At 43.8% G+C, this 13,010-nt stretch overlaps 1 protein-coding gene across 1 annotated transcript in view; it reads right to left on the bottom strand.

Moving 5' to 3' along the window:
* iqgap1 (IQ motif containing GTPase activating protein 1) overlaps positions 1-13,010 on the bottom strand; it is a 72,981-nt gene that overhangs the window by 24,420 nt on the left and 35,551 nt on the right. The window contains exons 8-15 of the mRNA XM_036135896.1: positions 12,598-12,776; positions 10,929-11,016; positions 9,040-9,197; positions 8,883-8,967; positions 8,643-8,806; positions 7,172-7,332; positions 6,934-7,058; positions 6,534-6,697 (exon numbers count right to left, since the gene is read on the bottom strand). Of these exons, the coding sequence (XP_035991789.1) occupies positions 6,534-6,697; positions 6,934-7,058; positions 7,172-7,332; positions 8,643-8,806; positions 8,883-8,967; positions 9,040-9,197; positions 10,929-11,016; positions 12,598-12,776 (1,124 nt within the window). The remainder of the gene's footprint in view (positions 1-6,533; positions 6,698-6,933; positions 7,059-7,171; positions 7,333-8,642; positions 8,807-8,882; positions 8,968-9,039; positions 9,198-10,928; positions 11,017-12,597; positions 12,777-13,010) is intronic.

The following is a 13,010-nucleotide window of genomic DNA, read 5'->3' as shown; positions in this document are numbered from 1 at the left end:
AACTAAAAATAAGTAACATTTTCTTGAAATTAGTGTATTTGTACTTTATTTGAGCAGCTAAATAAGTTTATCTGCCAATGGAATGAGATGTTTGCACTTAAAATAGGAACAATTCATCTCCATCAACTTATTTCCAGTGCATTATATCTAATTATCTTATTTTAGGGGTAAAAATACTCATTCCATTGGCAGATAATCTTATTTAGCTGCTCAAATAAAGGACAAATAAGCTACTTTCAAGAAAATTTTACTTATTGTTAGTTCTGGTTTTGCAGTGAGGGAGCTTTAATTCAGTATTATCTTAAAGCAGGAGGGCTGCAGTATCGTAATTTAAGACATTTGGTCAGTTTCACAATGCTCTTATTAGTGTATCTTTGTAATGCTGCGTTCAGAAAAAAAACAAAAGGCATCTAAAGACTCAACTTGGATGCTTGTGCACATAAAAGTCCAACACGCCGTCTAGAATATTAATGTTCCCTATTAGGAGCAGCTATTCTGTTTTCCTCCAAGGGGAAAACCTTTCAGAGATCTGCTGAACTTCTCAGCTAATGTGAACCAAGGTCAGAGAGCACATAGCTGACAGAAACGAGAAGCAAACTCAAGAGCTCCACCTCTGGGTCTACAGGCCTTTATCGGCACCTTGATGAACCACAAGACACGACCATAGTGGAAATGTCTGGTCTTGATGCACAACACCATGGCTGCAGGGAAAAAAAAAGCATATCAGCACAAAGCGGATCTAAACCACTGTTGAAAGGGCCTAGTCAAAGTCCAGGCCGTAACCTGGTTGAAACACTGTGGTGGAATCTATAGAAACAACGTTTTCAGACTTAAATGAACTCCAGCAGCCGTGGAAAGAAAAGCGGGAAAAAAGTTTCTGCAAGCTGCCAAATCATTGGGTGTACTTACTTCTTTTACATTTTGGTTCGTGTCATGGGTCCCTATTCATTTTAGATTTTAGTCGGAACGAAAGTAGTTTTGGAAAGATGCATTTACTGCGTTTTCAAGTTGCCTCCCTGATATTACGCTGTAGTGGCGCCAACCTGCCACCAGATGGCCCTCTGTCTGTACTAAAGCGGCCCTGGAGAGCTTTTCCTCAGGCCCCTGCCTCCTATTTCATATTTCCCACCCCTTCTCCTCACAGGGAACATAGAAGGAGGGGTATACATGTGAGAAGTGCGGGTAAAACTGTTACCTGATCTTCATGTCTCATGCAGGAGAGGGGAGAGCGCGGCCGTGTGGGAGGATAACATCTGCAGCAGCGTGCACCAAGTAGTAAACAAACCTGAGTGCAGATTAGGCTTTGTGCATTTGGACCGCTGCTGTAATTGCCGTTTGCAGACGGCTCACTGCAGGGCAGCAGGCATTAGACAGGGTGTGGTGCCGGAGCGGGCAGGGCCCCGGCAGGAGGAGGAGGAGGAGGAGGAAGGCTACTGTGCAGCTTCAAGCTTTATGACCACATCATGGAAAGGAGGAAGTGAAAGTTTGGGGTGGTTGAGTTTTCTAGAGGTAAATTAGTTCAGCCATCCAACAATCTACTCTGCTCTTCATCTCACTTCCTGAGAAACCGTCTCCAGAACAATGAGCGGGGCTGTTTTTTTTTTACGTCCAGGCTGAGCTACAGTAATCACAAAGGTCATAGGTCAAACAAGAACGAGCTGATAGAAGATAAAACAGAGATAAATGGAGATACTGAAAGCACAGCGTCAGCCTGGTTCTGCAGACGCCTAAAATCTCAGACTTTATTAAAAAAAAAAAAAAAACTTCTAAGGTCGTCCAAAGACTTAATTTAACAACATTTGGACGAAGCAGCTTTATTTCGTTTCATTTCTTCCGGTGGCGCTTTAATGTGAAAGAACGGGTAAACTCTGCTGCATCTGGATGCATGAAGTTGTGATTGCTGCAGCCACAGAACCCGGCGATAACGACCCGCAGAGAGACGACGTTGTTCATCAGAGGAGTCTGGGCCGGACTTCCTGCTGTTTATCTGGCCACGGCCCACAGCGCGGCGCCCATTTCTGCCTCTCTGACTAACACCTCTGAGACGGCAGAGTGGATCAGACCAAAGTGAAAGACGCAGACGCTCTCTCGCTCCTTTGTGCCCCGGCTCTCCTGCTCCACTACACCTCGTCCTCCTGAGGAACCCGCCTGGGGAACGCCTCATCTGCCCCGACCATCAGGAACCCGACAGGAAGCCGGCGCTGCTTTAATCACCAGCTCGGTCTTCAGGCCGGGGAACGGTGTGTGTGTGTGTGTGTGTGTGTGTGTGTGTGTGTGTGTGTGTGTGTGTGTGTGTGTGTACCAGTCGGCTTTCTGCCCTTTTATGGACTCAGACCACCGAGGTCCTGCTTGTTATTTCCTACGCCTGTGAAATCGGCTGGAAAACAGATCCATGTTGTTCCTTACCCTTTTTTTTTTTTGGTGGAACCGCTTATAGCGTTTTTAGAAAGATCTATAAACAGTTTTTTAAAAATAAAGCGCAGCGCCTAAATTTATTTTATCTTGCTGTAAATCAGCTGCTCTGCGACGGCCTCCATGGATCATCAGCGGCGAACAAACACCACCATCAGGAGGAAGCCGTGGAGAAACAGATTCCGTCAGCAGGGCAGTCAATCGACCCACAAATCTGGTCTTTACGGCAGAGAAGCACGAAGAAAAACGTTTAAAGGCGTCCCGTTTTCAGTTTGCCACGAGTCATGCAGGGGAAACGACGCCTTGAGCGCTCCGTGCCGTCAGTGAAGCACGGCGGTGGCAGCATCATGCTGCGCTGACGATATTCCTCATCGGGAACAGGGGATGCTGGTTTGAGTGGATGTGAAGATGGATGGAGCCAAATCCAGGATGATCCTGGAAGAAAACCTGTTAGAGGCGTCAGGAGCCGAGAGACTCTACTGCAAAAACAGACCTAAAAATAAGTAAAATGTTCTTAAAATTTGTGTTTTTGACCTAGATTTGAGTAGTTAAATAAGATGATCTGCCAATGGAATGAGTATTTTGACCCCTAAAATAAGATAATTAGACATCCTGCACTTGAAGTAAGATGATGGAGATGAGTTGTTCCTATTTTAAGTGCAAAAATCTTATTCCATTGGCAAATCATCTTATTTACCTGCTCAAATCAGGGACAGATACACTAATTTTAAGAAAATATTACTTATTTTTAGTTCTGTTTTTGCAGTGTGGGGCGACGGCTCACCTTCCAGCAGGACGACCGCCCTGAACACGCAGCCGGAGATACTGTGGAAGAACGGACTAGTCAAAGGCCGGACCTAAGTGCAACCAGGAATCTATGTGGCTAGATTTAAAATGTATTTTTACAGACGCTCTTGAGGCGTTTCAGGCTCTACATGCTGGTAGACGCCTCCACAGACTGCAGGGGAAGCTGTTTGTAAAGGCGACCCACTCAGGACGACTGAATTTATCTGAATTTACGTTGTTGGAACATTTATTTGTGTAGGTTAATCACATAAAAACCCAACAAAACGCTTAATAAGACGAAAAGCGAGGAACCTCAGGGGGGCGTGAATACTTTGCACGAGTCGTCATGTTTCCAGACAAAGCAGAGCGGGCAGAGGCTCCGTTTCAACAACAATGGACAGGGACAGAATCTGGCAGGAAGCCTTGAACTCCTGCCTGGTTTGGGGTTTGAAGCTCGGCTCTGATTCTCTGCCCTGCAGCAGAGCTGCAGCGAACACCTGCGTGCTCATGTGCAGCTCCTCTCCCTGCCACGAAGAAAACGGCCCAAATAAGGCGCCTCTGCACGCGACGTCACATGCAAATGTGCCGCGCCTACGCTCTCTGCACAGAAGAACCGCACTCTTCCCCTCACGATAACCCAGGCAAACGAGTCAGAGGCAACAGGAAGAGGCGCTGTCGAGACAAAGCGGGTCTGCTGTGTGTCCAGGTTTCTCAAGCTGAACGGCTCACTGGGAAGCAGAAAAGGCGGCGGGGATCTCAGCCCGCGAAGCCAAACTTACACATCCTGTAGGGATATGGGACAGGAAGCGGGGGGGGTGCAGCACCATGACATCAGCGTCTGCTGGAAGCCTGAGTCACATGGAGTCATCTGCAGCTTTCCCTCAGCTCAGCTCAAACACATTCACTGTAAAAGAGCCTCTAAATGCTGGAGGTTCCTCATAAACACGCTGACAACTGAATGCAGACGGGTGAGAAGAGCCACATCAGAGGCTCGTTCTCTGCAGCAATCATCTCTGAGTTTTAATTACACGCAGCACATTTACACAGAGGATGTGAATCTGCAGCTTTTTGCACGCATGAAAAGTGAACGTCAAAGAGCTGCGCTTTGTTTTTCTTCTTTTCACGCCAGCTTAACGTTCGGCAGTTAATCTAAGGTCTTCATTCAAATAAAGTCCCGACAAAATGTGACCGGCAGCCTGAAGTAACTGTAGTCCGACTCTGTTTGCATGAGCTGTTTGCATAAAGCTTACGAGGGAAAAAAAATAAAATAGTTACACACAGAAAAAGCAAATAATGAAGAAAGACTCCTGCAGAAATGCACAACCTTAAGCTGGAGGTAACCTGAGCATCTTTTCCTGGGGAAAAACTACTCGCTTCTTTATATGTTTCCCTCCCAGAGAGCCAAAATATTCAGTAATATTTAGCATAAAGTGACACGACTGGAAACTTTCTGCAAAGAGCTCATTGAGAATGACGTTGCTGGAGCTAAAATACCATTTTATACCTTTCAAACTAGCTATTTTTGGCCCTTTTTTTTAACAGAATTAGCAAAAGAAATTGAAACAATTAATGTTGATAAAGAGTGAAGATTCAACAGATCCGATTTAATTAAGCCTTTTTCTTTCTATCTATCTATCTATCTATCTATCTATCTATCTATCTATCTATCTATCTATCTAATATTGGAGGAGTTTTATAAACATGGCAAAATAAGTGTCATACGTTTGTATGAGCATCTGTTGTGGACATTCTTTGCAGTCTGAGGCTTTCATTTTGTTTATATCGATATCGTAACTATATCGTATCGACTGAAATGAAGAAATATATCATAATATAACTTTTGCCCGTGTCGTCCAGCCCTACATGGAGCAAAAACCAGACGCAGTCGAGTATGACAACACAAGGTTGCAAATATTATCCAGGTAGACAACATAAAGCTTTGTGAAATTTGGAGCTGTTTGCACAACGTCACGTTACAAACTTGCAAATATTTTCTACCTAAACTGTGCAGAAATGCAAACATGTGCAGGAGCAGCTGATTGACCGGATGCTGATGAGGAAATTCAACCATCTGAGGCAGGTGAGCAGGAGCAAGGATGCATCTGCAGGGAGAGGATAGTAGCTCTGCAGGATGGGAGCCTCCTGTTTTAAGGGCTTCCAACGGATGCTCCAAACCAAAATGTTATTCAATCCCAGACGCAAATGTTCATTTTTCCATTTATTTAGCGTAACATTCAACCTGGTAAACCACTGCCTGTGGGGAAAGGTGACAGGAAGGAATGACAGACATTGAAATTAAAAATGGATTGACTGCTGGCTGATACTCTGCATCCTAAGTGTTGGGATTCAAACCTTCAGCCTGGATTCAGACAGCGGTTGATGCTGACACAGATGCTACAGAATGTGGGGAAGATGCATCTCAACATTTACCAATGATATCTCAGAAAAATTTCCTCACGGTTGAGTAGATGCAACACTTAATTCTGCATATTTTGCTTTAAAAAAAGCAAACTGGGTGCACCAAACACTTTGAAACCTTGCATTCAAAGGAGCTCTTATATCTCATGTCTAATATGCTCACCAGGCATAACATTATGACCAACACCCAGGATAGGTTGCAGCAACGCATCCGCATGACAGACTACAACGTTCAGCCTATTCTGACACATTTCTCTCAGAACCAGCAGATAAACCCATTTCTTTAATCCTTAATTATCTGGGGTGGAGCGCAGGCATCATAACCCAATTTCCAACCTGGCACCCATAACAGGGCGCCCTAGGAAGCTCTCTCTCTCGTTCCCTGTCTTCAGGAGGCTTTTCAAGTCTGAATCAGTCAAAGATCAGAGTAACTAAAGTTCCTCAAATAAAAAATAAAAAAAAACCATCTGAAAAGAGAAAAAAAGAATAGAAACCACCCACAGACCAAAAGAAAGCTTTCAAAGAACAAGTCCAGTTTGTGAGATTACATAAACTACACAGCAAAAACGAAACTAAAAGTAAGTAAATTTTCTTGAAATTAGCATATTTTTCCTTGATTTGAGTAGTTAAATAGGACTATATGCCAATAGAAAATAAGAACAATTTATCTCCATCATATTATTTTAAGTGCAGGTTATCTAATTATCTTATTTTAGGGGTAAAAATACTAATTCCATTGGCAAATGGTCTTAGTAACCTGCTCAAATTAAGGAAAAATATGCTAATTTCAAGAAAATTGTACTTACTTTTAGTTCCCTTTTTGCAGTGTACAGAGCGCTTGAAAGGGAGATATAAAGGGGGGGGGGTTCCCCTAGCATCTGCAGGATGCTTTATCTAGAGAGGACTTCCTGACTTACATGAGCCTTCTCCCTGCGGGCCTCCAGCAGCTTATCGTGATAGTGCTGGGCGATGGACGGGTCCACATCTGTGAGCTTGGCTGACGGGTTCTGCAGCATGTCCAGCGTCTTCATGGGGTCCCCTTCGTCCAGCGCCTCGTTGATCTGGCCAATGGCAGCGATTCCTGCACAGAGGGTCGTTCCCGCAGCAGGAAATCAATCATAATTCACTGCAAGCGAGTGGGCTGCAGAAGTAATTAATGCAGCTGTCCCAACTTATTTATGCTCATTAGCTTGGCTGACAGTTATTAAATAGTTTGGCTAACCAATTAAACATGTAATAAAGTCTCGTGTGCACACAGTTATGGTGTTGCATAAGATTTGGCATGCCGTCTTGGTGCATTAAGAGCTCGTCTCTTACGTTCATGCTCCTCCTGCACGGCCAGGTTGACCTGGTCGATGGAGGCCTGGATGTCGTTCCACGTCAGATATTTCATTCCCTGCTCCTTGGCTGCAGCTTTCATGCGCATCAGCTCATCCATGTACCTGAGAGGTGGACAAACGGCACATTAACGTACCTGAGAGGTGGACAAACGGCACATTAACGCCTCTGGGAGCGGCAGAAGGACCGGAGAGGCCCACCGGCTCTTCGCGCTCACCTCTGGGCGTACTCGTCCTCCACGTTGCTGAGCCCGGTGACGGAGCTGGCCAGCTGTCTCCACAGGGCGGCCCGGTCCCCGACGTCCATGGCCTCGTTCATCAGCACCACCGCGGACAGCATCTCCACGGCCACAAGCAGCTCGGGGTGCGTCAGCGAGCCCTGCAGGACGGCCGGGAGAAAAAGGCGTCAGACTGCCAGGAAGAAACATCACACGGATGATCCGACGCTAGAAATATCTCAGGCTGCCTTTAAAAGGTATACTATGCAACCGGGGTTGATTTTCCAGCGAGGCTCCCCCCAGAGGGCGAAAGTAAAAGTGCACTGTCATAAAGATGCTCAGCTGTTCTGGTTTCTCCATCAAGCCAGGCGCGGTTGTTTTGAGCTTAGCAGACAGGCGAACGCAACGAAAAGTGGAAAAAACGGCAGTACAGACAATGACTAACACAGTGAAGGTATGAACATCAGGGTTTCCCGCAGCGCTATCTTGGCAAGGCGGCCAAACTCATGCTACCACCTCGCCAACATTCCAAAAATAAATGAATAAAATAAAAATAAAAAAAAACTCGATATGCTTGCATGTTTATTTGACGTTAACACGCGATTCTTTGTTGTTGCTTTCGCGCGTGCATATAGTGAATGGCAGGGCAAAAACACATGGAGTTCTCGCCGTAAAGCGAGACCGACTCTCGCAGTCTTGCACCAGACTTCTGAGCCTGTGTGTGCGGGCCGAGGGCTCCTGCAATTGCAAGTACGGTATTTCCCCCACAGACCACCAGGGCGGCCGAGAAAACCTTTGTTCGACCTGAAATGACTCATTTAATCATCCAAAACGGTATGGAACACATTAATTAACTGAAAAATGTTGCATAGTATGCCTTTAAAGACAGCATTCCTGACTTCTCCATGCGGTAATTGTAACTTATCAATTAGGAATGGATAGATAAACGGGCAGATAGAGCCACAGAGGCACAGCGGGACAAATGGATGAGCAAACGGGTGTAGAAAGGGACGAAGAAATGTGCGGAGGAATAGAAGGACAACGGGATGGGCGGACAGATTTAGTTGGACCAGCGAACAGATAGACGGACGCCTGATGGACGGAGAGGGCTGCTTTCTAACAAGTGTTCTCGTTTTTAGTTTTTCTACGATGCCATAACTGACCGAAACCACTTCAGATCTTCCATTTCCTTTGACATGTTAAAAAAAAAAATTCATTACTAAAACTTACGGGACGGAGACGGGGCAAAAATGAGCAGCTAACGTCCCAAGAAACGGTTTTAAATGCAGAACTACTGATGAAGACTTTAAAGGGCTACCAGAGCACCTGAGGACTAGTATACGCAGTAAACTGAAGCATCAGGGTGCTTCCGAGGCGTGACGAGGTCAGCGGTTTTCATTCCCAGCTCGGCCGCTCCTGAAGTTCAGCCTCAGCAGCCACAGCTTGGCGCCTGAACGGCGTGCGCAGTCACCTCAGGGCTTTGCTGCTGCAGACACGCCAGCTCCTTCTGGTAGAGATCCGCGGCGCTCGGGTAAACCTCGGGCAGCTGAGCGTCTGGGTTCATCAGCTCCTCCATCGTCTTCTCCGGCACGCCCGCTCTCACGGCGCCGTTGATGCGTTCCACCGCCTTCAACACTGCAGGCGGGCAGGAAATCAGGATTAATGACGGAGACGTGCACAGATAGACGCGTTCACTGTCCGAAGCTCTTACTCTTCAGGTATCCTGCTGCAACCTCGTTGGACACATCCACCCCGCTCTGCAGCTCATCTTTAGTCAGAGGTTCTCCAGGAGACACCTAGCATGGAGAAGATACGATGAGCATTTGGGAAACCTTATCTACGATCGTTTTAGCGTGTCTGGACCATACCTGCTCTTTATTCTCCCTCTCGCCCTGCAGCTGCTTCAGGTACCAGCCCTTGTTCTGGGGCTGCAGGTTCTGGATGCCCATGGCCTTCAGAGCCTCGTACAGCTTGTCCTCATCTCCACCCATCAGAGCCTGCTCAGCTGCACTCAGGGCGTTGCTCACTGTTGGAGAACGATCAATGTTCCAGCAACGCATCAGAAATAAAACGGGGCATATTCACTAATGCAGCACCATGCAAAACTTTTCACACCCCTTGAACTTTTTAACTTATGTATTTTACTGAGTGACAGATCACCACAAAGTAGCACATACCTGTGAAGTAAATTACAGATGAAAGTCTGCAGAGTGCGACTATTAAAGGTGCATAGCCACGTTATATGCTTATAAAAAATAAAAGACCAAAAACCTTTTGATCATGATAAAATAAGGTTATATAAACCAAGCGTCCATCCAGATAGTGTTCAGATGGTCCTTTTTGAGCCTAAATAGAACCTCAGCGCCAGGCGCGATTAGCAGATATAAAAAGATGCGGCGCCATCTAGTGGCAGTATTGCAGAACTGTCATAATGCTGGTTTGCTTAATTAATAAATCAATTGTAAATAAAGCCAGACCGAGCCTGACCCTCTGCCATGCCTCACAGTATAGCAGCAGCTCAGCATGATGAAGACCAACCGTTATTAATTAAATAAACCGATCTACAGCAACTTTAAGAGCCTCATATCAGAACATTAAAGAGAAATAAAATTCCTGTTAGGGACACAGCATCAAGGTAATAACCAATAAACCAGTCAATTTATAATGTTTGTACTTAAGAATGTAGAGACTAAGAAGCGCATTGCTATCAGCATTATCACAGTATAAATAAGAACGTTTACACACATCAGTCAACTCTGCGTCAAATCTGAGCCTCGGCAGGTTTAGCGTCCGCTTCAGTGAACACCAACGTTCAGACTGGATTCCCAGAGACATTCCAGGCTATTCCTTCTTGGAATCATGTTTCTTCGCGTTTTCTTTTTAAAACACTGGATCTTGATGTTTTATTCATCGTTTCCAAAATTTGCTGGAAGATGCTAATAGCCGTTAGCTGCTTCCCTGTTTACCCCCTGCTGCACAAGCGCAGCATGTACCGCAGTTATTATTATAAATAAACATGAAGGGTTTTATTTACTAACAAACTGAGCAAAACCAAAGCATAAAACACCAAAACAACAAGTAATACGCCAGCAGCACCTGCTAATCTTTCAGGAAAAACTTTATAATACATTTATTAACATAGCTAGGGACCTTTAATCTTTAAACACCTGGAAACAGAAATGTTCCAAGCAAATCCTCCAAGCAAAATAGCTCAAACCTGAGATTATTGTCTGGAGAGGATTTGAACGGAAACTTTCTTATTTTGTAGCCTTCAAGATGTTTTCATGAAGGATTATCCTGTATTTAGTTAAAATCATTCTTTATATCTAATGAAAATGGATATGAAGATGGTAAAGCACCACCATGCTTTACCGTGGGTTGTGTTGAGGGTGTAAAGCTTTGGGATATTATTTTATAACCTAACCCTTATTTAAACTTCTCTCTGGCCCGTCTGCTGTGTTACTTGTTCTTCGTTGTTCTCTAATGTTCTCTAACAAACCTCTGAGGCCAGAAACAGAACAGCTGCATTTATACTTGCCTTAAATTACACACATATTGGCCTAATTTAGCATTCATTTACAGGATGAGTTCTAAATTTGGTTCTGGTTCGACTGGATCTTTTTAGAGGTGTATCAGGGTGAAGGCATGCCACACTTTTCAGATTGTTATTTGTTATTTGTTGTTATTTTCTCGGTCAGATCCAGTAAAACCTTCATAAATAAAGTTTTTGTCTGTAAGGTGGGCCAGTGGAGCTCACCGTTGACCGTGTTGATGTTGCCCTGGATTTCAGCCTGAGTGAGAAGCTCGTCGTAGACGTCTTGCTCCGCTTCTGCGTTCTCCAGTTGCTGAAACACAGACATCGGCGTATTATTAGCTTTAAACAATTAAAACAGTCAATCATCGGTTTTATGGGGTTAACTTGGGTCATTTGGCAATTTAGAGCATTAGTCCTTCACACAAAGTGAATTGCAAGGAGATTTTAGAGATCGCCACCCCGCCTTTAGTTTTAGAAAGAAACAATGGAGCCTCACTGGAAGCCAACCTAAATAACAGGAGACCAGCTAATCAGCATTAAAGTAAATAAAATAAACCAGATTTGGAGTCCCCTATGTTGTCAAACTGACATCTTAATCAGCAAAAGTTTGCGTACTTCAGCAGCTTTGTGCCACTCCAACATGTTCACCGGTGGAAACTGTCTTTACTTTCTGACTTCACCAAAATTTTCGTACATTTTTTTAAAAATCTAATAAGAAAAAAAACACCAGACAGTTCATTGTCAAATAGCAAAAAATAAAAGTGTATCATTATGCTTTAAGTGTTGTTACAAAAGGTGATTTAAATCAATATAAACCCCTAAAAGCACTGATTCAAATATTTTCTGGATTTTAACCCCTTAAAAGCCAGTTTATCTAAATTATAGCTGCACAACAGAAGTTAAATTAAATTGCCTGGTTTTAACAGATTATAACGATTCAGTAAAAAAAAATTGGGATTCTTTTAAACTTCTAAAAATTTAATCTAAACCAAAGAAATTGCATTTTTAAAGAGAATGTATATGATCAGAAATATTTGATTGCAGTTAAACGTTTTTGCATTTCATTACAGAAAAGGATTAGGGTCATTCCAAAAAAAAAAAAAAAAAAAAAAAAATAGTCATAAAAAAAGTTTAAGCAATTCAGACTGTCAGAATTTTGACTTTAATGACAGTTTTCTAACTTTAATTTCAGAATTCTGAGTTTTTTCTCAAAGAGTTTTATGAAAAAAAAAAAACTATGTAAAAAAAATAATGGGGCAATAAGTGAAATTTCATTATTTTACATAGAAAGAACTAAAAACTAGTAATGTGAAGAATTAGAAGGTAATATTTCAGATAGACTATGGTATGACATCATACCACATCTCTCTGTGTTGTTCTCCGGTCTCTTGTTTACAAAGCCGGGCCCGCAGCGTGTGCATGTACGTGCACGTGAACAGCTGCCAGTCAGGGCCTAGCCCCTCCCTGCCCTAAAATACCACCGTCAGAGCGGCGCAGCGTTGAAGCAACATGGCGGAGACACCGCCAGCAGATCAAAACGTTCTCTTACTAACAGCATCATAAAGTTACAAGTTTCTTCTTCACTAGAAACGGTCCTCTGAAAGGTGACATCTTGTTTTGGTCTACAGACAGAACTTAAGCCCCACCTTATTGCTCCTCTAAAGTCCGAACTCTGAGAATAAAGTCAAAATTGAATAGACCTTTTCTTTAATGGTCTTTTTTTTTTTTTAAATGGCTCTAATACTCTTCCGTATCTCAGCTTGTTTTATTTTGCAAGAATGTTTTGTATAAACTTAGTGAAATGGAAAATGGAAATAAATATTCCGGCTTTTGCAAATAAAATCCATTTTCAATGTTTCCTCCAGAGAATAAAGACTCAAAAACGTCTTACCCGTTTTCGTGAGCTGGCCACCTTCTCCCCCTTTGCTCGGTAAAGCGTGTCGTGGTACGTCTGGGCCGACTTTGTGTCCAGGTTGAGGAGCATGGCGTTGGGGTTCTGCATGGCAGCCAGGGTGCCCTCTGGGACTCCATGGTCGATGGCCTCGTTGATGGCGATCACGGCAGCGTGCACTGAGGATGGAAGAAAATCATTTAGAAACGTTTTTCCATTTCATTTTAAGTTAAATTCAACATTAACCGTCAACAAAGGGATGCATTTTGTGTTGTTTTTGTTTGATATGAAGCGATCAGCAGCATGAAGAAAAGCCACCAGCTGCTCTGAATGTCACTGATCAGCACATTTGATCCCAGCTGGATCCTAACAGGAACAATAATGATGATTGATTATTTTCCATTCACTGTTTA

The sequence above is a fragment of the Fundulus heteroclitus genome, chromosome 4, assembly GCF_011125445.2.
Source record: "Fundulus heteroclitus isolate FHET01 chromosome 4, MU-UCD_Fhet_4.1, whole genome shotgun sequence".
NCBI lineage: Eukaryota > Metazoa > Chordata > Actinopteri > Cyprinodontiformes > Fundulidae > Fundulus > Fundulus heteroclitus.
The sequence above is the reverse complement of the archived record's forward strand: the minus strand, read 5'-3'. Positions and strand labels throughout refer to the sequence as shown.